The sequence below is a fragment of the Geotrypetes seraphini genome, chromosome 6 (assembly GCF_902459505.1).
Source record: "Geotrypetes seraphini chromosome 6, aGeoSer1.1, whole genome shotgun sequence".
Taxonomy (NCBI): domain Eukaryota; kingdom Metazoa; phylum Chordata; class Amphibia; order Gymnophiona; family Dermophiidae; genus Geotrypetes; species Geotrypetes seraphini.
In genome coordinates this window covers 42201690-42225993 of record NC_047089.1, presented here as the reverse complement: position 1 = coordinate 42225993, position 24304 = coordinate 42201690, and the positions used below count along the sequence as shown (strand labels likewise).

The 24304-nt window shown below is 41.8% G+C and overlaps 1 protein-coding gene across 3 annotated transcripts in view; it reads left to right on the top strand.

Annotated features, from left to right (window-relative positions):
* IFT88 (intraflagellar transport 88) overlaps positions 1–24304 on the top strand; it is a 219164-nt gene that overhangs the window by 114487 nt on the left and 80373 nt on the right. For all 3 annotated transcript variants that reach the window (XM_033949812.1, XM_033949811.1, XM_033949814.1), the window contains 4 exons: positions 2001–2087; positions 8128–8314; positions 13336–13444; positions 19909–20059. In XM_033949812.1, coding sequence (XP_033805703.1) covers positions 2001–2087; positions 8128–8314; positions 13336–13444; positions 19909–20059 — 534 coding nt within the window. The remainder of the gene's footprint in view (positions 1–2000; positions 2088–8127; positions 8315–13335; positions 13445–19908; positions 20060–24304) is intronic.

The window sequence follows — 24304 nt, the reverse complement described above, 5'->3', positions numbered from 1 at the left end:
CTCCCAAGTACCCTATTTTTTCTGCGGCCCTCACAGTTAAACTTTAACATTTTCCTTTCTCAAACCTGACACATTTCAATCACTATATTAAAAATAAAATAATTTTCCCTACCTTTGTTGTCTGGTGACTTTATTTTTCTGTGCTATTAATTATGTTCCCAGGGCCTTCTTGTTCTTTGACTGTTTTTCTCTCTGTCTTCACTTTCTGCCTTGCATCCATCTTTGGCATTAACTTAACATTCAATTTTTCTACTTTCTTTTCAAAATCTGCTTTTCCATGTCTTCCCTTCTTATCTCTCCTTCCTTCCCTCCCTATTTCTATGGTCTAACATCTCTCTCCTTCCTTTCCCTCCTCCCTTCTTCCTTCCTTCCTTTCCCCTGGTCTGGCATCTGTCTCCTTCCCTTCCCCCCATGCCTTGGCATCTCTCCCTTCCCCTCCATGGTCTGGTATCTCCTTTCCTTTCCCTCCCTCCCATGGATTTGGCATCTCCCATTCCTCTCCTTTGTCTTCCTTCTCCCTCCTTTCCTGTCTCTCCCCAGTTGGGTGCACTAGCAGCATTTCTCTTCCCCCTTCCCTCCCCCCTCCCTTTCCCTGTGCAGCATCAGCTGCATTTATTTTCCCCTTCCCTCTCCCTCCCCTTCCCTGTACAGCAGCAGCATTTCTTTTCCCTCTTCCTTCCCCCCTTCCTATGTAGCAGCAGCATTTCCCTTCCCTTTTCCCCTTTTCTGTGCTGCTGCAGCAGCAGCTGCAGCATTTCTCTTCCCCCTTCCCTGTGCAGCAGCAGCATTTCTCTTCCCTCTTCCTTCCCCCCCCTTCCCTGTGCAGCAGCAGCAGCATTTCCCTCCCACCTTCCTTTCCATGTTTAGCAACAGCATTTCTGGCCGGCTCCCTTGCTTCAGTCGGTTGTTCCGTTCAAAACCGTGGGTGGCGGCTCCTCACGCGATCCGTGCCTGCGTCGGAAGCCTTCTCTCTGTTGTAGGCATGGATTGCACGAGGATCAGCCGCTAGCTGCGACTTTAAATAAAACAACTGACTGCAGCAAGAGAGCACTCGATCATTGCGTCCAGGCTGCAGGCCTCAAAATAGCACCTGGAGGGTTGCATTCACCTCATGGGCTGCGAGTTTGAGACCGCTGCTGTAATGTATACCTAACTTCCTTGTACTGCACCAATCAATTCTCCATATTCTGTTTTTGTAAGTCACCTTGAACCTATATAGGCATAGCACGACCCATAAATCCCGGATTAGAGTAGATTTAGAGCACTGTTCAGTGATAAAATTTCTCACAAAAGAAGGGGAAAAGCCAAAGGAGATCCATGATTAAACTTGAAACTTAAAACTTTTTTCTTAGTGGGTTCTTTGCTATTCAATTCAATACAGTAATGGCACCTCCAAGCTCTTGATTCTTTGTGTGAGTTGGAATCCCTAGATTGCTTTTGCATGAACACCATTATGATTCTTAATGGACTAAGAGCTGCTTCTGGTAGTGATTCTCGCACTGCAATTGTGACGAAAGCCCATTCAATTTCTGTGGGCTTCATGGTATGCCATACCAGGAATCTCTACTGTTGCTTTGTAAAAGAAGCCCTAAATTTCTTGTAGTTCTAAATCTTATACATCTTGGTATTTATTTGGTGGGGGAGATTATTTTTTTGCTAATAAAACAAGTTTGTTGTGTTTCCTATTATGACAGTATTCTGGCATGAATATTAGTGATGAGAAATTAAATATGTTCTTTGTATTAAACAATTTACTGTATAAAGTTGTGTAACTATTTTTAAAAAATTTCCCACAATACAAAGTATAATTGAAAATATAGTGGTTCATCTTTAACAGAGAGACTGGTACTCAACATTGAAGAGCATTTGTTCTAACTGCAATTGTTTCTTATAGATTACAAATAACACATTGTATGTTGTCTATCTTATGAGATAAATTTTCAGCTTCTTATAAGCACAGCTTATTATAAGTGAACTAAGTGCACATGAATTGCTTCTAGGCTGTAGAGACTCTGAAAATGTTTGAGAAAAAGGACAGCAGAGTAAAGAGTGCAGCTGCAACAAATCTTTCATTCCTTTATTTCTTGGTAAGTGTTTGTAGATATTTTTAAAGCTGTAAATCATAACCTTAGCATGTTATAATTTACATTTTAGACTAAGATGTGTGCATCAGTTCTCATAGGACATTTATTTTGTTTTATTGTTGGGTTATAGGTATGCCCATACATTTTAAAGTAATGATGAATCATAGTCATAAAAGATAACATTCATTATAAATAGGCAAAGCAGTATCATTACTTTGTTTTAGCAACATGGCAAACTACTTATTTACCGCCCCCTCCCCCTTTTACTAAGCCGCGGTACATGTTTCTGTTGCGGCCCAGAGTGCTAAAAGCTCCAACGCTCATAAGATTCCTATGAGCGTCTGAGCATTTAGCACTCCAGGCTGCGTTAGAAACCTCTTATCGCAGCTTAAAGGTGTAGGGGGGGTAATTTCTTATTGAAATCTCAATCCATGTAATGTAACCTCTGGGATTGGGGGGGGGGTTACTCTGTGAAAGATGTGAGAGAGATAGAATTTTCAAAGACATGTATAGAAATATATGTATATATATATATATATATATAAAATAATAAAACGCTAAGCGCGCATGCGCACTCTCACCGTGTGCTTCCCTGATCCCTGTTCTGTTGCGCTGTGCCAGCAAAAGTGCGCATACGTGCTTACTACACCAGGACTCCGGGACGCAGGACCAGGACGGAGAGCAGCTGCATCGGAGGAACCTCCTCGCCCGCTAACTCTGCTTGCCAGTGCTGGGTGAACTCCTCCGGGTCCCACATTCTGCTCCGCGCCGGGCACCGGCAGATGGGAATCCCTCCGCGTGCTCTTTCAGCTATTCAGCGCTGACGCTTCCGCTTTCGAGACCGCTGTCGGCGCCTGCAGGCCACGGTGTCGGTTTCAGGCCGGAGTGGCGGCTGCCAGGAGTCGATTTCAGGCATGCGCGGCGGCAGCTGCCAGGAGGAGGCCTTCACAGAGCAACGCTGGCAGCGGCTGCCTTGGCCTTCCTTCAAGGCAGCACAGCTAAAGCACTCAGGTAGTAAATAAATCCTCTGACACTGGATCAAAGTGAGGCTGCCCTGACCCGCGGCTATCTTTGCCGCTGAGAGTGAGCGTGAAGTTGGTCACCAACTGTGTATTTGGGTCCCTTGCCCTGATGCAGCCTACGCAAAAGCAGAGACTTAGCAACAGACACAGTGAACTCAAAAAAGATAAGTTCTTCTTCTAAAGCATATCTAGCTATAACGCATATCTATGCTAGAATTTGGATGTGTGAAGTTTTGCAAACACTTTTATATTATGAGTGCAGTGGAGAATTTGAGATAACATGGGTATGCTTGGATACTGAATGTACAACAAGGAGGTTTTTTGAGCCAGTGAGGTGGTATCCCTTTCCAGTATAGCCTGCAAGTAATTTACTGGCGGCATACGGGAATCTGAGTCTTTTTCCTCCTTTGAGAATAATAATAATAATTTTATTTCTTGTATACCAGATCTTTATTGATGTTTATTAAAGCCATCAAAAAAAATATATGGAAGGGAGGCCTACTGCTGAACAGGGGGAGCAGGAAAGAGGTGCTACTGGACAGGGGAAGAGGTGCTGATGGACAGGGGGGGGAAAAAAAGGAAGGGAGACCTACTCCTGGACAGGGGGAGCAGGAAAGAGGGGATGATGGACAGGGGGAGGTAAAACAAAGGGAGAAGGGCTGCTGCTGGATAAGGGAAGCAGTGAAGGGGTGGTGGTGGACACAGGGGAGGTAAAAGGAAGGGAGAATGGACAGGGGGAGCACGGAAGGGGTGATGACAGATAAAAAGAGGCTAAGGAGACAGAGAGAGAAAGAAATAAAGACAGACACACACACATATATTCTAGCACCCGTTAATGTAACGGGCTATAAAACTAGTATGTATATATATATAAAAATATAAATATAAATTCAGATGTATGTATCTATGTTCCAGCATAACTTCGAAACACATGGACAGATTTCAACCAAACTTGGTATACATATCAATTACTATCTGGGAAAAAATACTGTGGGAGTGTAAAGAATCACTGAAAAAGATAGATATTGCTTTGACCAATGGGGAATGATGTCACACAGTCAGAATGTTGTCACAATCAACAGTATATAAGGTGTGGTGTGGTGTGGTGTGGTGTGGAACAGAAACTGAAAACTGAAAATTTGTGTGATATTAATCCTCAAGTGAATGTTCCTCAAGTACTGTTATTATTATTATTATTATTATTAAATGTAATCCAAAACCCAAGGGAATTTATATCCGGGCAATGCCACGAACAACTTCAACTAGAGGTATGGGGGAAGGGACGGGAGGGGCGCAAATGTGGAGGGGAGGAATGGGAAGAGGCGGGGGGGGGGCAGAGATGAGGAGAGGTGCCAGCTTAGGGAATCATGTCACACAGTCATTTAACAGCTGTACTGTGGTGAAGCCTAAACAGAAAGTGAAAATCCTCAAGTGAACTATGGGGGAGTTAATATTCAAGTGCCTGCCAGGCTCTCACCCAGCCACCCTGCCAGGCTCTGTACCCTGTCCCCCACCTCCCCTTCCGATGCCTTGCAAGCCTCCACTGAGCCTACCATAAGACCTGGTGGTTTAGTGGTGGGCCTGGACAGCAGAGATGCCTCCTGCCCAGTTGACTCTAAGAACTTTAACCTCTTTCCTGCCTTCCCAGTGCATCTTTCAAATTCCTGGTAGTCCAGCGGTGAACCAGGGCAGGAGTGATCTTCCTTCGCTTGTGTCCCGTGCAGAGTCACTAGCTAAATGGCTGCCATGAGATCACCACCTTTTCTCACTTTTGTTCTAGAGCATAAGAACCACTACACTGGGACAGAATGAAAGTCCATCAAGCGCAGTATCCTGTTTTCAACAGTGGCCAACCAAGGTTCCAAGTACCTAGCTAGATCCCAAGTAATAAAACAGATTTTATGCTGTAGTTTGGTTGTGATGTTGTCATGGCATGGACCACTGTGGTCAAGCTTGTCTTTTCAATATATGGAGAGAGATTTTGCAGCAGATGAAGATGTTAGAGACAATTTTTAAAGGTTATTTGAACTTATGGGATCAGAGTGAGTGATTCTAGCAGTATCCCAAGATTCCTGATCTGTGATTTTAGAGGGAGTTCATTCTTCCCCAAAAATAGTTTCAAGTCAGATATTTTCCCATTTGTTTTAGGAATCTCTGTTTTGATTGGGTTCAGGCAGAGATTGTTGTTTGCCCATTTGTAAGTTGCAGTTTGTTTGCCCGCCCATTCTTGAGTTGCGGATAGACAGGCAGTCAGTTTACTCAAAGTTGAAGGTAGGTTTGGTTCAATGGGTATAAGTAGTTGCACATCATTGGCAAAGATATAGAGTTTTGTGTCCATTGACCAAAGCAGCTCAGCCAGAGACTTAAGGTAGATATTAAATAAAATGGGACACAGGGGTCTATACTATCTCCTATTTTATTTAAGTTCAGTGCTCAAGGTAATGATGTGCCATTGCTGAACAGAACTGATTGTTGTCTGTCTGACAAATAGGATTTGACCCATGTAAATACTGCCACAGATACATTACATTAGTGATTTCTATTCCGCCATTACCTTGCGGTTCAAGGCGGATTACATCCAAACTAAAACAAAAATTACATTCAAAATTTGAAGGAATAGAATAAGCGATGACATATAATTTTTAAGGTAATATATGTTGGGTAAAGAGTTACCAAAGGGAAGTGGAGGTCTTTAGGAGATAAGAATAGGGTGAAATTATGGGTTTTAGATAACGTTTGGTAGATAAAAGAGTATTAGAGAGATCTAAGGGTAAATAGAGTGTTGGATATTGGGTTGGGATTGGTTGTGCTGGATAGGTTTTATGTGTTTTTTGAAGAGTATGCTTTTAATATCTCTCCTGAAGGCTTTGTAGTCTGTAGTCGAAGATAACAGAGTGGTGATTTGTCTGTCCAGTTTAGCTGCTTTGGAGGCTATTAGGTTATCATAAAGTTTTTTTCGTTTGACATCTTTGGATGATGGGTGAGTGAATAGTGAGTGGGATCTTCTGTGTCTGGTTGAGGAGGTTTGATTTAGTCGGTTATTCCAGTAGGTTGGGCTTTCTCCGTTGAGAGCCTTGTAAAGTAAGCAGTAGAATTTGAAGTGCACTCAACAGATACCTGTTTCTGCTAGTCTTGTAACCATGATATTATGATCCACAATGTCAAAGGTTGCAGAGGAATCCAGCAACACTAGTACAGTCAAACCTCGGTTTGCGAGTAACCCGGTTTGTGAGTGTTTTGCAAGACTCGCAAAACGTGTCTCGCAAACCGAGTGTTGACTCGATTTATGAGCACCCCCCGATAACCGGCATCGCTCCCCCCGCTCGCTAAGGGCCCCCTCCCGCTCGAATCGGCACCCCCCCTTGCGAGAACAGGAACCCCCGCACGACCAACTTTAACTCATCCCCCCTTTGGCACCGGCACGCAGCCCACAAGAGCCGGTGCCGCTTGAAGATCTTCTTCCTTGTCTCTGCTGGCTTTGAGCATGCATCTGCGCATGCTCAAGCCCTTCTAATTCTCCCTCTCGCCGAGAATTCTCGCCGAGAATCTCATGTCAAGTCATTGAGTTATTGGATGAATAAAGTCATTTGAACCACTGGATGAATAAAAGGACATTTTTGCAATAGCTTGTGTTCACCAGTCTTATTAGGACAATCCACTCTTTATTTTGAGTATTTGAGTTTGTGGGTTTGTTTCCCTTGTTTTATTCCTTGTGTGAGCTCACAACACAGCACAATAGTTGAGCCCATTAAAATAAAACCAAAAATGGTCTGGCTCTGCTGCAAAGGACTTTTCGGTTTATTTATATGGGCTCAGCTGTCGTGCTTGTGTTGTATGCATCCACGACACTAAAGGTAGGTATCATATATGCATGTCAAAGGCACCATCAGATTGACAGGTGCATATGTGCACTAGGTGCTGTTCTATAAGATAGCAGCTAAATGCCATAGCAGCTGACTGCAAGGAGTCTCGTACGTGTGGGCAGGGCATGGCCATGGGCACGCCTCAGTTAAGACAGTGGTCTCCAATCTTCTTCATGTAAAGGGCTGAATGTGAATACGAGAAAGCTCTGAGGACCACCAAAAGATTTCAAGCTTACACATACTACTAATTTTGTAAACCGTTTTGACCACCTTGTTCAGGCTGGATATTAAACATTAAAAATTAATACTAATATTGATTCTAAAACACTTCAAGGATATAAAAACACACTGGCTTGTCAACAGAAGCAAATTCCATAAATAAGACACCTGAGTAACACACTTAAGAGATTATTTGCAGTTACTATATTAAGTGGGCAAAATTGAAATTAAGGCATTAGAGGATTTGAAGAGCATTTCAGCCAGCTGTTTTAGACCATGAGTTGGAGCTACATGTACCACTTGGTGCACCCTAGGCACACTAGTGTATGTATGCCATTGACATGACATAAGGCATGCCTACATATGGGCGCACCAATGCCAACCTTATGATAGTATTCTGTAACGGAATCTTGGAGGCCAAGTTGGCGTTATAGAATGGGTGCTAAGTGCATGGCATTGGGGCACCAATTTATAGAATTGCCCTTTAATTATTTTCATACAGTGGCATGTATATGAACAACTTTCACTCCTGAGAAACACTGACTTTAAATAACATGAAATTCAGATTTACAATTAGGGGGTCTGAACACGTTCACTAAACACTTCAGGTAAATATCTATGACACTTTAAAATATGCCTTCCGCTCTGAATCCCTTCCTCTTTATCTCTCTTACTGACCATTTATTCCTTAGCATTGCAGTCTGGAAAATCAGAAACAATAGAAATAAATCCTTAAAAATTTGACAAAATTATATAATAGTAATATTATAAATGAAACATTCAAACATAAAGAAATTCCAAACAGAGCTTGACACTCTTGGCTTTACTCCTAGCAAAACCCAATTGCATTATAAAACGAGAGCATTCTGATAGCTCTGCTATTTGCATACACAATTATTATCAGAAATATAATATTTTTTACTTTTTGTAATTATACAGGAGAATGAACATACCCAAGCAGACAACTATGCAGATTTAGCTGTGGCTTCTGATAGATATAATCCCTCTGCCCTTACAAATAAAGGAAATACTGTGTTTTCATCTGGAGACTTTGAAAAAGCAGCAGAGTTTTATAGAGAAGCTTTAAGGAATGATTCCTCCTGCACTGAAGCACTATACAACATTGGTAAGCAAAATAATTATTCAGGGTACTAAGTTAAGCTTCCAAATTGCTATAAATAAAGAACTGTTCTGTAGAAAAACTGTTCTCCAGAAACTCCAGAAATTAAATGTTACCCTCCAGAAGCACATTGCAGCAGGGAAGCCTAAATAAAGCGCATAGGGAGTTTAAAAAAAAAGACTCAGTGGCAAATCAGATTTAACTTGTGATGGATGAGCTTTCATTAGTTTCATATGAGCCAGATAGAAATATTGCTGTCAAGATTTAAAGCTAAACATCTAGAGGTCAATATTTTAAAAGGTGTATCCACCTAAACAAATTATCATGGTGAAATTAATAGATTAGTCATAATGTAGTCAAATTTTATTGAGACATAGAGAGACAGCACTGGGGCACAGTTTTACTTTGTCCAAATTGGGAGGATAATTATCAACGTGGGCTCCCATTAAGATGAGTTATTTTAAACAGGTTCCATTTTATGCATTGAGGCTTACCCCCTCTTTTACTAAGGTGCGCTAACCAATTAGCACGCGCCTATAGACTAACATGCACGCGTTAGTGTTTAGCACACTAAATCGATTAGCGCACCTTAGTAAAAGAGGGCCTTAGTTACTAGTAACTGGGTTAACAGTAAAATAACATGTCTTAATGATGGTCCATGTTGATAACTTCTCCCCTTGAGTGTAAATATTCAAAATAAGACTAGCCATACTGGGTCAGACCAATGATTCTTCTAGCCCAGTATCCTGTTTCCACAGTGGCCAATCCAGATTACTGATCCTAGGGCGGGCAGTGGCTTCCCTCATGCTTGTCTTAATAGCAGACTGTGGACTTTTCATCCAGGAACTTGTCTAAGTCCAAATCTTTTTTAAACCCATCTACGTTAATCACTGTTACCACATCCTTTGGCAATGAGTTCCAGATTTTAATTATTCTCTGAGTGAAAAATATTTCCTCCTATTGGTTTCCTGTAAGTTCAAGTGTTCCCTAGTCTTTGTAATTTTTGATGGTGTAAAAATAACGATTCACTTGTACCTGTTCTATACCACTAAGGATTTTGTAGATTTCAGTTCTATCTCCCTTCAGCTGTGTCTTTTCCAAGCTGAAGAGCCACTTATTTAGTCTTTCCTTAAACAAGAGGAGTTCCATCACCTTTATCATCTTAGTTGCTCTTTTTTCAACCTTTTCTAGTTGAGCTGTAACTTTTTTGAGATAAAGTGACCAGAATTGAACACAATACTCAAGGTGAGGTTGCATCATGGAGCGATACAGAGGCATTATAGGATATTGTTTGCTTTTTTGGCCGCTGCCGCACATTGGGTGGAAGGTTTCAGGTTATTGTCTACAATGACACCAAGATCTTTTTCTTGGGCACTGATACACAAAAGTCCCAGCCAGCTCCCCAGTTAAAGCAGGGGAGTGAGCTTATGGCTGACTCCAAAAGAGCATAGCTGACAATCTATTAGTAGAAGGAAAGCTGAATTTGTACCACCAAAGGTGGCCCCTCATAACTTCTGCTCGGGGGGATCGTCAGATAGTCCATCTCTGCTATGCACTTTATTGGCATCAGAAACCACCAAATTGCCTGTCAAGAGCCTCTTACGTCGTCTCAGCATAAGCATGTACTTACTAAAATTCAGTGCAAAGAAGTGCAGAGTGATGCATTTGGGGAGTAGAAATCTGAGGGGGATGTATGTGCTGGGAAGCGAGAGGCTGATATGTTCAGATGGGGAGAGGGACCTTGGGGTGATACTGTCTGAGGATCTGAAGGTGATGAAGCAGTGTGACAAGGCAGTGGCTGTAGCCGGGAAGATGCTAGGCTGTATAGCGAGAGGTGTAATGAGCAGAAGAAAGGAAGTGTTAATGCCGCTATACAGGTCATTGCTGAGGCCCCACTTAGAATATTGTGTTTAGTTTTGGAGGCTGTATCTGGTCAAGGATATAAAAAGACTTGAAGTGATCCACAGGAAAGTGACAAAAATGTTATGGGGTTTGTGCCACCAAAGGTGGCCCTTCATAACTTCTGCTTGGTGGGATCGTCAGATAGTCCATCTCAGTTACGCACGTTATTGGTATCAGAAACCACCAAATTGCCTGTCAAGAGCGTCTTACATCAACTCTCAGCATAAGCATGTACTTACTAAAATTCAGTGCAAAGAAGTGCAGAGTGATGCATTTGGGGAGTAGAAATCTGAAGCAGATGTATGTGTTGGGAGGCCAGAGGCTGATATGCACAGATGGAGAGAGGGACCTTGGGGTGATAGTGTCTGATGATCTGAAGGCGATGAAGCAGTGTGACAAGGCAGTGGCTGTAGCCAGAAGGATGCTAGGCTGTATTGAGAGAGGCATAACTAGCAGAAGAAAGAAGGTGTTGATGCCCCACTTGGAGTATTGTGTTCAGTTGTGGAGGACATATATGGCAAAGAATATAAGAAGACTTGAAACGGTCTAGAGAAAGGCAACGGAAATGGTAAGGGGTTTGAACCAAAAGACATAAAAGGAGTTTCGAAAGATTGTGAGAACTCATGAGACTGACCCAGGAACTTGCGCAGCCATTTCTGAATGCGGCTCTGCACGAGGCAGAAGTGAAGAAAAATCGCTCCTGCCCTGTTTCACTGCTAGACCACCAGGGTTAAAAAAAAAAAGGGGTATATATAGGAGCCCACCTACCCAGTACTATTTAACAAAAGGAGTTAAGGATTAGACTTTGTTCTCTAGGGGCCAGTGTTTGTATATATGACTCCCAATATTACAAAAAATGTTTTTTTCCGCTTAAAAGTGGTTCTGGCATGTCTCTGTTCCAACAGTATTAACTCATGGGAATCGATTGCGCCAAGCCCAATATAAAGGCATGTCTATTAAAACATTAAATACATCTAAAAACCCACCCAAGTTGGCACTTGGACGATTAAAAGACAGGTCATCCAAGTGCCGATAATCTAAATGGCTTTTTGAACGTATCCAGGGCCATTTTAGGCCTCTGAATCCGCTGTGCGCCCAGAGCTGAAAGGGGCGTTTTGGGAGGAATAGTTAGGGCAGGATATGGGCTGACCTAGACTTAGTCGTCCTGCAACGATAATCGAATATTTAACAGACTGCCTAGGCAAAACTTATACATTGTGAATTAGATGATGTAAAGACAGGTATAAGTGCCCAAAAGGTATCGAAAGTGACCAGATAACCACTGCAGAGACAAAGTAAAGAGCCCCATGTTCACTAATCCCGTTACACCCCCCACAAAGTTCAGAATAAAAACTTACATACCTGCCTTCGGAACATCAGCACCTGCCATAGGGAAGCCTAGTAGAGTTGCACAGAGGAGCTTAAGTAGTCGGGGGGAGGAGCTAGTGAATCATAGAAAGGAGGACCCAGTCCCATAAGCCACTCTAACCATTACATTCATGGTGGAAAATGTGAGCCCACCAAAAAAAAAACCCAGACTTCTATATATGTGCCATCTGCAGCCATAAGGGCTATTGGGGTTGTAGACAGGTAGGTTTTGGGGGGCTCACCATAACTTATAAGGGAATTCTGTTGAGATGTTTATGTGACACCCTTTTTGTGAAGTTCACAGTAGTGCCATATAAGGTGCCCCAGTGTACTGTTGCCATGTCTGGATGGCCAGTCCATTACAAGATGGCCCCTCCCATGCCTAAATGGTCTTGTTCTGGGCATTTGGGACTTGGACAAATTTTTGGTCGAGAATGTGATATAAAGATAGACATCGTGGCAGTCTGGACGATCAAACACTTAGACGTACAAATAGACAATTTTCGAAAAATGGAATAGTTTAGCCTCAAAATCTGTATTTTAAAGGTTTATTGCTTGTCTAAAAGAAAACCTGTATGGGATAAAAGTATTAAACAATCCAGCAGTTTTTCCATATAGTTGATTAATGAATGCCAGAAAGTTTTGAAATTTTTTATTTTTGGCCAAGAACAAAAAGCATGAAAAAAAAAAAAAAGAATGAATGCCTTGAGTACATTTAAGACATATTGAGACAACTGATATCTTTAAATCAGTCAGTGTGTCCTACAGCTTGACCAAGGGAGGCAGCAGCAAGAGAAATCCTTTTGAGAATGTAAGTACTGTAGTATCTGCAACTGCCATGTTTCCCAAGGCTTTCTGTGCCTATCTCAGCAAATTATTTGTGCCAGTCAACAGTTTAAGGGTTTGGATCACATACCTCCTTTAGTTCAATGACTTAAAAGGCAAAGCAACAAACTTCTTTTATGCAGATGTCACAGGCATAAACTGGGTTTTACTATGTATGATTCTCCTTTTGTAATGCTGTGCAGTGTTGGATGTACTTGCTTTTCAGAAGTGGTTAAAGGAAGTTTAGAATGTCCTGATATGGTAGTGCTTGAAATTTAATTTTATTCCTAAAAACTCTTAGCATAGCAATATTTTCCTGTAATGGATTTTATTATGAGATAATTACAGAAGTATTTATAATATTTAGAAGAACATCTCCTTTATTATGAGTTCAATTCTTCATTTCTTAATGATTCCTATAGTGTTACATGGACAAAACTGCATTAAAATGTAAAAAGGCACATTCAGGGTTGGAATTAGGGAAAATATTGTTGGCTTCACGACTTGTCTTTGTGTTGATGGTGTGAACCATCTTCCCCTATTCTAGATGTGCAAGAGTGGGGTGATATAAGCAATATATAAGGAACAGTGAAGCCACAAGTATATTGTGCAATCATGGTAGGGGCTAATCTAAAATTTTGCACAAGTGGAGTTTTTGTAAGTTAAAAAGTGTGGTTCAGAATCCTGCACTTTTTAAACACAAGATCTGATATGTTTTTTAATTCACCGAAGTTCGTAGATATCATTCTATTAGAAATTTTGCCAAGTTCCAAGTATAGGAAAGTTGAGTCCCTCTCTCCAAATTATTCTGGATGCTCAGACAACTGAATATTAGAAAACCATGAATTTTTATTGCTTATGTTGGCCTTTTTATATAAGCAGAACATTTCTCTGTTAGTGTTATTTTCATATTTTTTCTTTCTTTCCCTTAGGTTTAACATATAAGAAATTAGGCAGACTAGAAGAGGCTCTGGATTTTTTTCTGAAACTACATGCCATCCTTCGAAACAATGCGCAAGTTCTCTACCAGTTAGCAACTCTGTATCCTGTTCAAGCACATTATGATGGTTATGAAGTCCATTACTGATGTTAGAATCAAAGGAGATTGCACAAAGATATTTTTCATAGAGTGTAGGCAAGACCATGCTGATTGTTTTAATGAAAGTGAATATTGTATCCCAGACCTTACTTTTACTTAACATTATATATTATGACAATCGAACAAACGTTGTTTGTTGCTGTAGTAAAGAAAATTAATCACAATGAAATATTAACCCATCTTAGCTCTTTAAAAAGGTAAAATAGAGGTTTATGTCTGGGTGAACTACATATCAGAATGCATTGATCACTTTAGCTCAGAGCAGAGGAGCTGAGGCTGACTTAGGAAGGAGCTGAGTAAGCAGCAGTGCTCCCCAGCAGCAGGGCAAGCTGCCAGAGAAAAGCAATTCAATTGCTGTACAAATGCACCCAATCACTCCGGGAGGTGGAGGGGAGGGGGGATGGGTTTTTGGGGGGTGAATGGGGGTCGCTTGTATGGGTGTGTTTGGGTGTGTGTGCGTGGGTGGGATGGTTTGTCTGGGGGAATTTTTCTTCCTCGTTATAAAATTAGGGAATATTGAACTGTTTGTTCCTCGCTTGATTACTGTTTACCTGCATTGTATCTGGAGTTGTGGGGCCATGGTTTCCGTAGGGGTGTGTCGGGGCTTCGGTTTTGGCCACCCTCTCTCTACCTGATTTGTTTTCCTTTCTGTGTTCTTGCCTCTGCCCGGAGTTTTGTGCACTACTGCTTGTTTGTACATTGCTGTTTGCTGTCCCGGTTCTCTACTTTCTGTTTAATAAAAATTATTTCAAACAAAAAAAAATTGCTGTACAAACAAGAGAGGTAGGAAGGCTTGAGCCACATGAAGGCTAGTGGGGAAAGAGCAGAGGTGCTCCCTGTTTGAAGCCAGAGGAGTCTAGAGAGGAAGAAAGTTTCTCCAAGGCCAGAGAAGCCTGGAAAAGGGGAAGAGGGTTCCCTAGGGCCAGAGAATGATTTATTACTCTTCACAATAAAATCATAAAAATACATTGTCCCCCTACTTCTATAAGCCTCCCCCCAAAAACACTGGTTTAATGTATCTATATGAAACTCTAATGAAAATAATTAACAGATAAACATTAATAGATATAAACAATTGAAAAACCTGATTTAATTATAAGCCATAATTAGAGAAATTTAGAGCTAAAATTCAATTCTTTAGAACAAAAGGATGATATGATCCAAAAATTAAAATATCTAGCAGACATTAATAACATACCAGTGATATTATCCCAGGACAAGCATGCAGCATATTCTTATTTCTGTTATATCTTCTCAGGAGTCATTACGTTAGGTGCTTAATCCATTCCCATGAATCGTGTATTGCAGAAGTGTCACTCACAACTTTCAGCACCTCCCATATTGTCAGTGGAGTATATTGCCCCCTTCAGTTTTTCCTTCTGCAAGCGAACTGTGCAGAAGTGTTTCTGATCTGTTCTACTTAGTTTTTCTTATTTTCGGTTATAAGTTTGTTTATTCTGAGGCTTTGGTAGCTTGAGAACCTAAATTTGGGGATTCTCTATCTGGGAAAGAACACAAGCTCCATGGAGCTGGACTACAGCTCTCAGGGTAAACCATTGGGTGGACCTGTAGAACCAGCTTGCTGTGTGCTACATCAGGGCTTGGGGTCTGTTCTCCTGGGAGCCAGCTCCCCTTCTGAGTTTTTAATTGGCTTGTGCGCAGGCTGTGGGCACTCTTAGAACCCTCGGTGTATCAGGAAGCTGGCTGTGTGTTTTGCATGCATCGAGGTTCCTTGTGAGAGGTCTTGGACAGGGTCAGTCTAACTGGCAGCCCGAAGATTTCCTGGTTTGGTGGCATCTCTTCCTCTTCCACCTGCAAGAAAAGCTGACAAGTAGGCACTTTCAAAGAATTGTTAAGTCTAAACAACCTATCACTATCTACTATCTTCTACCAATCTATCCTGGAAAAGTCCAGAACAACAATTGTAACTTAACGCATTCTTGATTATATGTACTGCAATGCTACTGGAAATGTCCAGTCTTCTAACTTGTAATCCGCTTAGAACCGCAAGGCACAAGCGGAATAGAAATCACTAATGTAATGTAATGTAATTATTTCCTATGGGAAAATCGGGGGGGGGGGGGGGGGTAGGTTGAGGGTCCAAAAGCCTAATTTGTAAAGGTTTCTGGGGTCAGGGTTCAGATCCTCCACCTCTAAAAACCACCTATTTCAGTGTCTTTTATTTTTCAAAAATGTCTCCATGGGCTGTTTTTGGCACAATTTTTCTGGTTGAGGCCATCTTGTATTTTAAACTATCTTTTTTTCTGAAGCCTCTATCTGCCTCAAAACCCCTACATATTTTACAAAAATTGACAGGGGTAGATTTCTCAGGGTGTCTTGGCACTATTTTATGTTAGGTTTGTACCAGATTCATGGCGGAGTGTCCATGTACCTCATGCCACAGAGGGTGCAAGGTAGGAGCAGAAACCTCAAGTTTAGCCCCATCCTTGTCCTCCAGGGCTGGAGAAGCACTGTGGGTATGGAAAATAGGCAGAAAGTCTCATCTGGAGGCCAAATTTTGCGAAGGCATGAAGCACAGATGCATGGAGTCTGTGGAACCCATGAAGCCTACCCGGAGCTTCTACAGGGTTCGTGTAACTCCTCTGCATAAGGCTTCTCCCCAGAATTTGTAAATCTCATGTGGAAAGCATTTTTAATGGAGCCAGAATATGTGGCGCAGCCTGAGAACACACCACCTTTAGTCCAGGGAGTGATTTTGCTTCCTGTGATTTCTCCTCAGATAAGCAAGCCAGCCCCCAGCTCCAGCGATCACTCAGAGCTGGACTGGCAGGATTGGAGATAAAACTCCATGTCTCTCTTATCTCATAGCTCAGAGAAAGTCCTGGAAGAATCCGGTTCCCTGTTTGGGTCCAGCAATCCTTTGATTCATTGGCTATTCCTTTGATTCGCTGTCTATTGATTCGTTGGTCTCTGTCCACCATTTTATAATGGATGCTATTAAGGAGTTGAAGCTGGAGGTGCAGCCCTCGATTTCCCAGTGCACAATCTTGAGTGGCACAAATGCTTAGACCTCCTTTTTTCCAGTACATCTGGACATTACTGCCCTAGTTGCTGAGCAGTGGGAAACTCTGGAAGGATTCTTGAGGATTACAAAAGCCATGTCCAGACTCTACCCAATAGCACCAGAGTTCTAGCAGCTGTTTAATAAGCCAAAGGTAGACTCTGCGGTGGCTCAGGTCACCAAGTGCATGGCTCTCCTGAGTGAGGTAGGAGTTATGCTGAAAGAAGCAGAGGATCACAAGGTTGACATGGTTTTGAAGAGACAATTTGAAGCTCTAGCTCTGGGAATCAAAGCGGTGGCAGCAGCTTCATTTGCTGCATGGGCCTGTCACCCCAGATTGAGATGGGAACTCTTTGTGGAGAACGTGTGCCCTCACCTGGTGGTAGAATGGGAGGATTACGTGGCAGATGCTTTATATGACCTTATCAGGGTCATGAGCAAGATAACGCAGAATGCTGTAGATCAGGCAGTGAGCTAGCGTCTCAGCATCCAAGGCAACCTTAAGCAAACTGCCTTTTAAGGGGCAGTTACTTTCTGGTGAGGGCCTAGAAGATGATCTCATGGCCAGTGTAACGAATCACCGCCCTAAATCTCTGCCAGAGAGCAGACCATTCAGACCCCCAGGAAAGAGTAGATATAGTTTTCAACCCTCCCGCCATTCTTGCCAGTACAGCCCAAGTTCCTCCACCCAGAGTTTCTTCTAGGGTTACAGACAGTGATTTAACAATCCCAGACACCAGCAGCCCTCAGGGTCTGATATCAATCCATCCTCCAAAAGTCCCAATGATGGCAAGTTGACGGCCGCACCTCCACACATTGGAGGGAGGCTGTCAGCATTCAGAGTGATTAGGAACAAATCTCAGACCAATGGGTGCTGGACATCATCTGAGTGGTTCACGAGTTCGAGTTTTTCCGCTGTCCTACAGATTTATTCTTCGATTCTCCAGCCAGATGGCCAGAAAGAGGCTAAGATCTGAGCCACACTTCAAAGGCTCTTAGATATTCAGGCCATAGAACCTGTCCCTGATGACGAATTGGGCTCAGACAGATACTCCAGATACATCATTATGCCCAAGAAAGGCACAGAGAACTGGAGGCCCATCTTAGATCTCAAGGCCATCAGTGCGTTTCTAAGAATCCCGCATTTACAAATGGAACAGCCTGTTTGGTCATTGCGGCAGTGGCCCCAGGGGTTTCTTGCCTCTCTGGATCTGACAGAAGTATATCTGCATATTCCCATCTTTCTGTGTCACAGAAAATATCTGAGGTTTCATGTTCTTCAGGAACATTTCCAGTTTGCGGCTCTCCCGTCCTAGATCATTTTTCAAGCTTCACTAGATTCCTCCTCATATTAACCACATACGCAAAGAGACCAACCTGATGAGACAACCCATCTGCAATATCACTAATAAAAAATGTTGTGTCCAACATCCTTTTCCTCAAAGTGAACTCCTTTTACCACCCTCTGTTGCTTTCCACTCAACTACTTTCTAACCCTGTCAGTCACTTTAGGGTCCATACCAAAAGCACTCAGCTTTAAATGTTGCCTATGTAGAACTATGTGAAAGGCTTTTCTAAAATGTAAGTATACTACATCTAGCATGCTCTCTCAGTCCATCTGTCTGTCACCCAGTCAAAGAAATTAATCGGATTCATCTGACAAGAACTAGTAAAACCAAACAAAGAAAGAGAAAATCTTGTCTTGCTGTATTAATAGAACAAAGAAAAGGCAAGAGAGATATTCTTTATATTACATTAGAGATTTCTATTCCGCCAATACCTTGCGGTTCAAGGTGGATTACAAAAGATTTATAAACGGTGGGTTACAATGGAAGATGATTGGTTATTTCTAGAGAGGTAAAGAGTAGGTCAGGTGCGTCAGGTAAAGAGTAGGTTAGGTAAAGATTAGGTCAGGTAGTTTCAGTGTGGCGGGAGGAGGAATATGTGATGTTAGGACTGTTCAACTAAACAACATTTATTCTTTAAAATGCTTATCGTCCCAACAAGGATCCAGATTTCGGTGTACAGATATGCCTTCTTCAGGGGACATTGACCTTCAGGCTGGTCAGCATGGCTTTATCAATCCTTTCAAAGTAAATAACATCTAAGTCTTCTAAAATCACCTTTCAAGGATTAATAATAATAATAATAATTTATTTATATGCCGCCATACCGAGGAGGTTCTAAGTGGCTCACAACAAAGAAGGCAATACATAGAACTCTGATAAAATAAACCAAGGTAAAATATAGACCATGTGAATAAAATACATAAAGTTAAAAAGAAGACATATTAAAATTTGAAACAGAGTGCATTAAGATACCAACCTATCGAATAGTTGTGTCTTTTGCAATTTTCTAAAATCTAAATAAGAAGAAGCTTCTAGCATCATTTTTCTGAGCCATGTATTCAGTTTGGCAGCCTGAAATGAGAAAGTTCTCTCAAGGAACTTCTTATAATGGCAAGATTTTATGGAAGGATATGTGAACAGATGCACTCTCCGTGTATTTTTATTAGAGTGACTCAAAGAAAAGTGAGGGAGCAAATAACCTGGTGCCATGCCGAAAACTATTTTATAGCAAATGCATGAGAACTTAAACAAAACTCTAGACTCCACCGGCAACCAGTGCAGATTTTATAGAAAGGAGTGATATGCTCCCATTTTTTTTAAACCAAAAATGAGGCGAACAGCAGTATTCTGGACTACTCTTAATTTTTTAAGAATTTTCTTATAAGCCCCCACATATACAATACAGTAGTCAAGAATACTTAAGATTGAAGACTGCACCAACAAACGAAATACTTCTTAATGGTACGAAGCTTCCATAGCACCGAAAAGCATTTCTTAATCAATGGGTATGTTTTTCCAGTGTAAGATGTTTATCCAACGTTACTCCCAGTATTTTTATGGATTGTTCTATATTATAGTCCAAACCATTCCCATGTATCATAGTTTCTTTGAGCTTATCATTGGGCATTGCCAAAAAGAATTTAGGTTTTTCCTTATTTAATTGCAGTTTAAAAGCCGTCATCCAGAGCTCAATCTGATTTAGAGTTGTTGCAAGAAGATTTATAAACTCGGGTGACAGACAAGTTAGTGGGATGCCATGCTGGCCAACCTGAAGGTCAATGTCCCCTGAAGAAGGCATATCTGTACGCCAAAACCTGGATCCTTGTTGGGACGATACGCATTTTAAAGAATAAATACTGTTTGGTTGAGAGGACATCTCTCTTGCCTTTTCTTTGTTCAAGAACTAGTAAAAAACATTCTGCCTCGTGAATAAATTGTCATAAGAATGTAAGCCTAAATAATAAAACAATTGTTTATACACAAAATATGTTGTGACTAGTACATGTTTTAATTTTCTTAACTGAAGATATTTTAGATATGAAATGCTGGAGGATCCAAACCAAGCTATTGAGTGGCTCATGCAGCTTATAAGTGTCGTTCCCACAGATTCACGGGCACTAGCAAAGCTTGGAGAATTGTATGATAATGAAGGTGATAAATCGCAAGCTTTTCAGTACTACTATGAGGTATTTCTGTTAAACTGTTCTATTGCTGACACTCATGTTTCATGTGATTGCTTAGAATGTCATGCTAACTAAAGGACTAAAAATAATCATATTGGAGGTGATTTTAGAAGGGTTGGATGTCATTTACCTATGTAAAAATACGATTTACATTGTTAAATCAGTATATGTACATAAGTAGTAATTTTAGAAATGCCAATACTTTAAGCATATATGCCAGCAGCATGCACAGATTTGAAGATGTGTACTGGGTATAGTTTATATTGTAGGTAAGTATGGCTATACGTATATAACATGGAAAATTTATTTGGTGGTATTTACACTTGTTTTAGGTCTAGGTTTGAGAAAACACTTGGAGGAGGGGTAGAATTATGCTAACTTCTTTATCTTTGAAAACTACAGTGGTGCCTCACACAACGAACTTAATCCGTTCCAGGAGCAAGTTTGTTATGTGAAACGTTCGTTGTGTGAAACGCGTTTTCCCATAACAATACATGTTAAAAAAAATAATTCGTTCTGTAGCATAAAATATGCTAAGATGACATAAAAAAAGATAAATTTTTGGTTATTATTTTTATTTAGATACATCTAAAAACATAATTGTTTTTTAAAACAACACACATTTTTTAAATTTAAAGACAGACTAAGTAGAGTCTAATTTTACAGTGAGAGGGCAGAGTCTCAGCGGCAAAAACTGGGACTTAACTGTTCATTTTTTTTTTTTCTACCGTGTTTCCCCGATGATAAGGCAGGGCCATCAAATAAGACAGCCCCCCCTTTTTAGAAAAAAATGTAAAATAAGGCACCCCCCCCCGCAAATAAGCCACCCACCGATACCTGCGCTTACCCGAATCGGGTGGTACGGTGGGTGACTCCATGTGGTCCCTGGCACCCCCGACACGATCGGGGCAAGAGGGAGCTCAAGCCCTCTTGCCCCCCCGACTCCCCGACACGATCGGGGCAAGAGGGAGCTCAAGCCCTCTTGCCCCCCCCCGACTCCCCGACACGATCGGGGCAAGAGGGAGCTCAAGCCCTCTTGCCCCCCCGACTCCCCGACACGATCGGGGCAAGAGGGAGCTCAAGCCCTCTTGCCCCCCCCGACTCCCCGACACGATCGGGGCAAGAGGGAGCTCAAGCCCTCTTGCCCCCCCGACTCCCCGACACGATCGGGGCAAGAGGGAGCTCAAGCCCTCTTGCCCCCCCGACTCCCCGACACGATCGGGGCAAAAGGGAGCTCAAGCCCTCTTGCCCCCCCTGACTCCCCGACACGATCGGGGCAAAAGGGAGCCCAAGCCCTCTTGCCCCGCCGATTCCCCAACTCCCCGACAATATCGGGCCAGGAGGGAGCCCAAGTCCTCCTGGCCACGGCGACCCCCTAACCCCACCCTGCACTACATTACGGGCAGGAGGGATCCCAGGCCCTCCTGCCCTCGACGCAAACCCCCCCCCCCCCCAACGACCGCCCCCCCCAAGAACCTCCGACCGCCCCCCCAGCCGACCCGCGACCCCCCTGGCCGACCCCCACGACACCCCCAACCCCCTTCCCCGTACCTTTCTGTAGTTGGCCGGACAGACGGGAGCCAAACCCGCCTGTCCGGCAGGCAGCCATCGACGGAATGAGGCCGGATTGGCCCATCCGTCCCAAAGCTCCGCCTACTGGTGGGGCCTAAGGCGCCTGGGCCAATCAGAATAGGCCCGGGAGCGACTCCCTCTTGCCCCGATCGTGTCGGGGAGTCGGGGGGGCAAGAGGGAACCAGGCGGAGAGAGGGCAGTTAAGCGCAGTGCCTGCGCGGAAGGATGCAGCTCGGGCGACTTCGTTGTGTGAAACGAAGTTCGTTGTACGGATCAAGACATAAAGTTCGTTGTGCGCAGCGTTCGCTGTGCGAGGCGTCCGTTATGCGAGGCACCACTGTACTTTGAATTGGTTAATATTAGCATTTCAGAGAACAGTTCTCTGAAGATATGCAGGTTTCCAATACCAGGAATTTACATGTGTAAGTAACAAAATCTCTACTTTATTGTATTAAGTTTACATTTATTTATTTATTTATTTTTTTTTGGGGGGGGGGGGTATTTTCTTTTATGAGTACATACTCCCAAGAAAAATTTCTTTTTTTTTTTTTGTTGATATACATTCATTGAGCCTTTTAAAAAAATCAGAATTTTTTTACATATGGATGCAAATGTCCATTTTCCGACATAGCCTGTACAAAATTAGGATGATTATGTTCTGCAATTTAATTCTAATAACAAAATTGATCAATATTTGATATACCACTGATTGCAAAATATAATGCTAATGGTTTACAATTAAAAATAGCAAGTAGAAAGACAAGAGCAGAGAGAAAAGAAATAGATCATGTGATTAGGAGTGGTAAGGATCAAAGAAGGTTTGGTTCAAAATGTAGATAAAGAATTCCAGAGTTTTGGTCCAATTTAGCTGAAATCTATTTCACAGGTGGTATTGAGTGTTAGATGCAAAGATAAGCACAACTGATGCATTGGAACATATGGAATCATTAGGTGATTAAGGTAGTCTGATGCTGTAGCTGAGAGCAAACAAAAAAAATGTCCAAGTGTTCCATAGTCCAAAACTAAAAAGGCAGAGACTGTGGAATCCAATGATCTTGACGTAGTGTTTATTGAACATACAATAAAATAAAAGCAATCTCCACTTCGCAGAGTGACTGACATGTAGTAGGATATGGACCTAACATGGTCCAGGTTTTGACTAGCTATAGCCTTCTTCAAGGGTCCTAGAAAAATGACATGAGTGTGCATGAGGAAATGTAAATGGATAAATGGTAATGCTATGGTGTGGTAACTAGCAATAAAAGTGAACTAGTGACTGCCGAGTGAACACATTGTCAGAAAAAGGGTGTTAGAAATAAAATGTATACATGGATTGTGGTGCTCTGATGGCCAGTAACAGATTGTACTCATGCAGAAATAGATTATGTGATAAGATATCAATGGGATAAGTTTTTTTGTGAGAAAAACCACTGCAATCATATTTGATGACAAAGTGAATGTGTGAAAGACATTCTGATGTAGGACAAAATGATGAATATCCAGAGGTGCAACCCAGCAGTGATGTGGACATAAGGAGTTGATTATTGCCCAATACATACCAAGTCAGTGTACACTCGATGGTATAGGAGGTGGATACAATTATAAAATAGAATCCTACAAATAATAAAACCTATGAGCTAGTAAAATCCAAAACACTATGGATGAATTACACCTGATATAAAGTATTACATCCTAAGTAGATAGGTTACAGATTACATTGCTTAAACTGACAAATTGAAAAGCCACATTACATATGGGTTGGATTAATTACATAAGAACTTTTCTAAATAAAATGCATCCCAGAATACTTATTAAAAATAACAGATGAACTCTTATTCTCGCTGATTGTTTGCCGCATGTTCCAACCCTCTTATTCCTGTATCCACTTCATGTATTTTAAAACCTTACTTTGTACCTATCTTCGCTGATTGTTCAGCTCCTCTTATTGTAAACCGCCTCGAACTACTATGGCTTTCGCGGTATATAAGAATAAAATTATTATTATTATGGGGTCAGCCATACAGAGCTGGGTATGAAGTTTATAGAGCCGCGTACAATTTGGACTTGTGATGCTGATCTAAAAGGAAGACTCAAAGGAGGTAGAACAATCATCTGTCCATTTACATTTTCTCATGCACACTCATGTCATTTTTCTAGGACCCCTGAAGAAGGCTATAGGTAGCTGAAACATGGACTGCTATAGATGAGAGACCTTTATAAAACAAGATAAAGAGCTTGAACTGTATTTGAGTGGAAACTGGGAATCAATGCTTAGAAATAAGAAGAGGGGGAAATGTGGTCTGGACAAGCTAGAAATGCTTAATTCCAGATAAAGGTAGACCAGTATAGAAAGCATTACAGAAGGCAACTTGTGTCATGACAAACAACAGAATAAAAATTAATGATGATTGAGGTGAGATGAGTTTAACCATTCAAATTCTATGAACAGCAAAGAAATAACAGCATCAGTTTGTTGTTTGAATGTGAGTTTGCAGTCAAAAGTAACATCTAATTTCTTTATATTTATTTCTTTATTCAATTTTGTATACCATTCTCCCAGGGGAGCTCAGAACGGTTTACATTAATTCAGGTATTCAAGCATTTTCTTTTCCTGCCTGTCCCGGTGGGCTCATAATCTATCTAATTTACCTGGAGCAATGGGGGCCCAAATGTCTT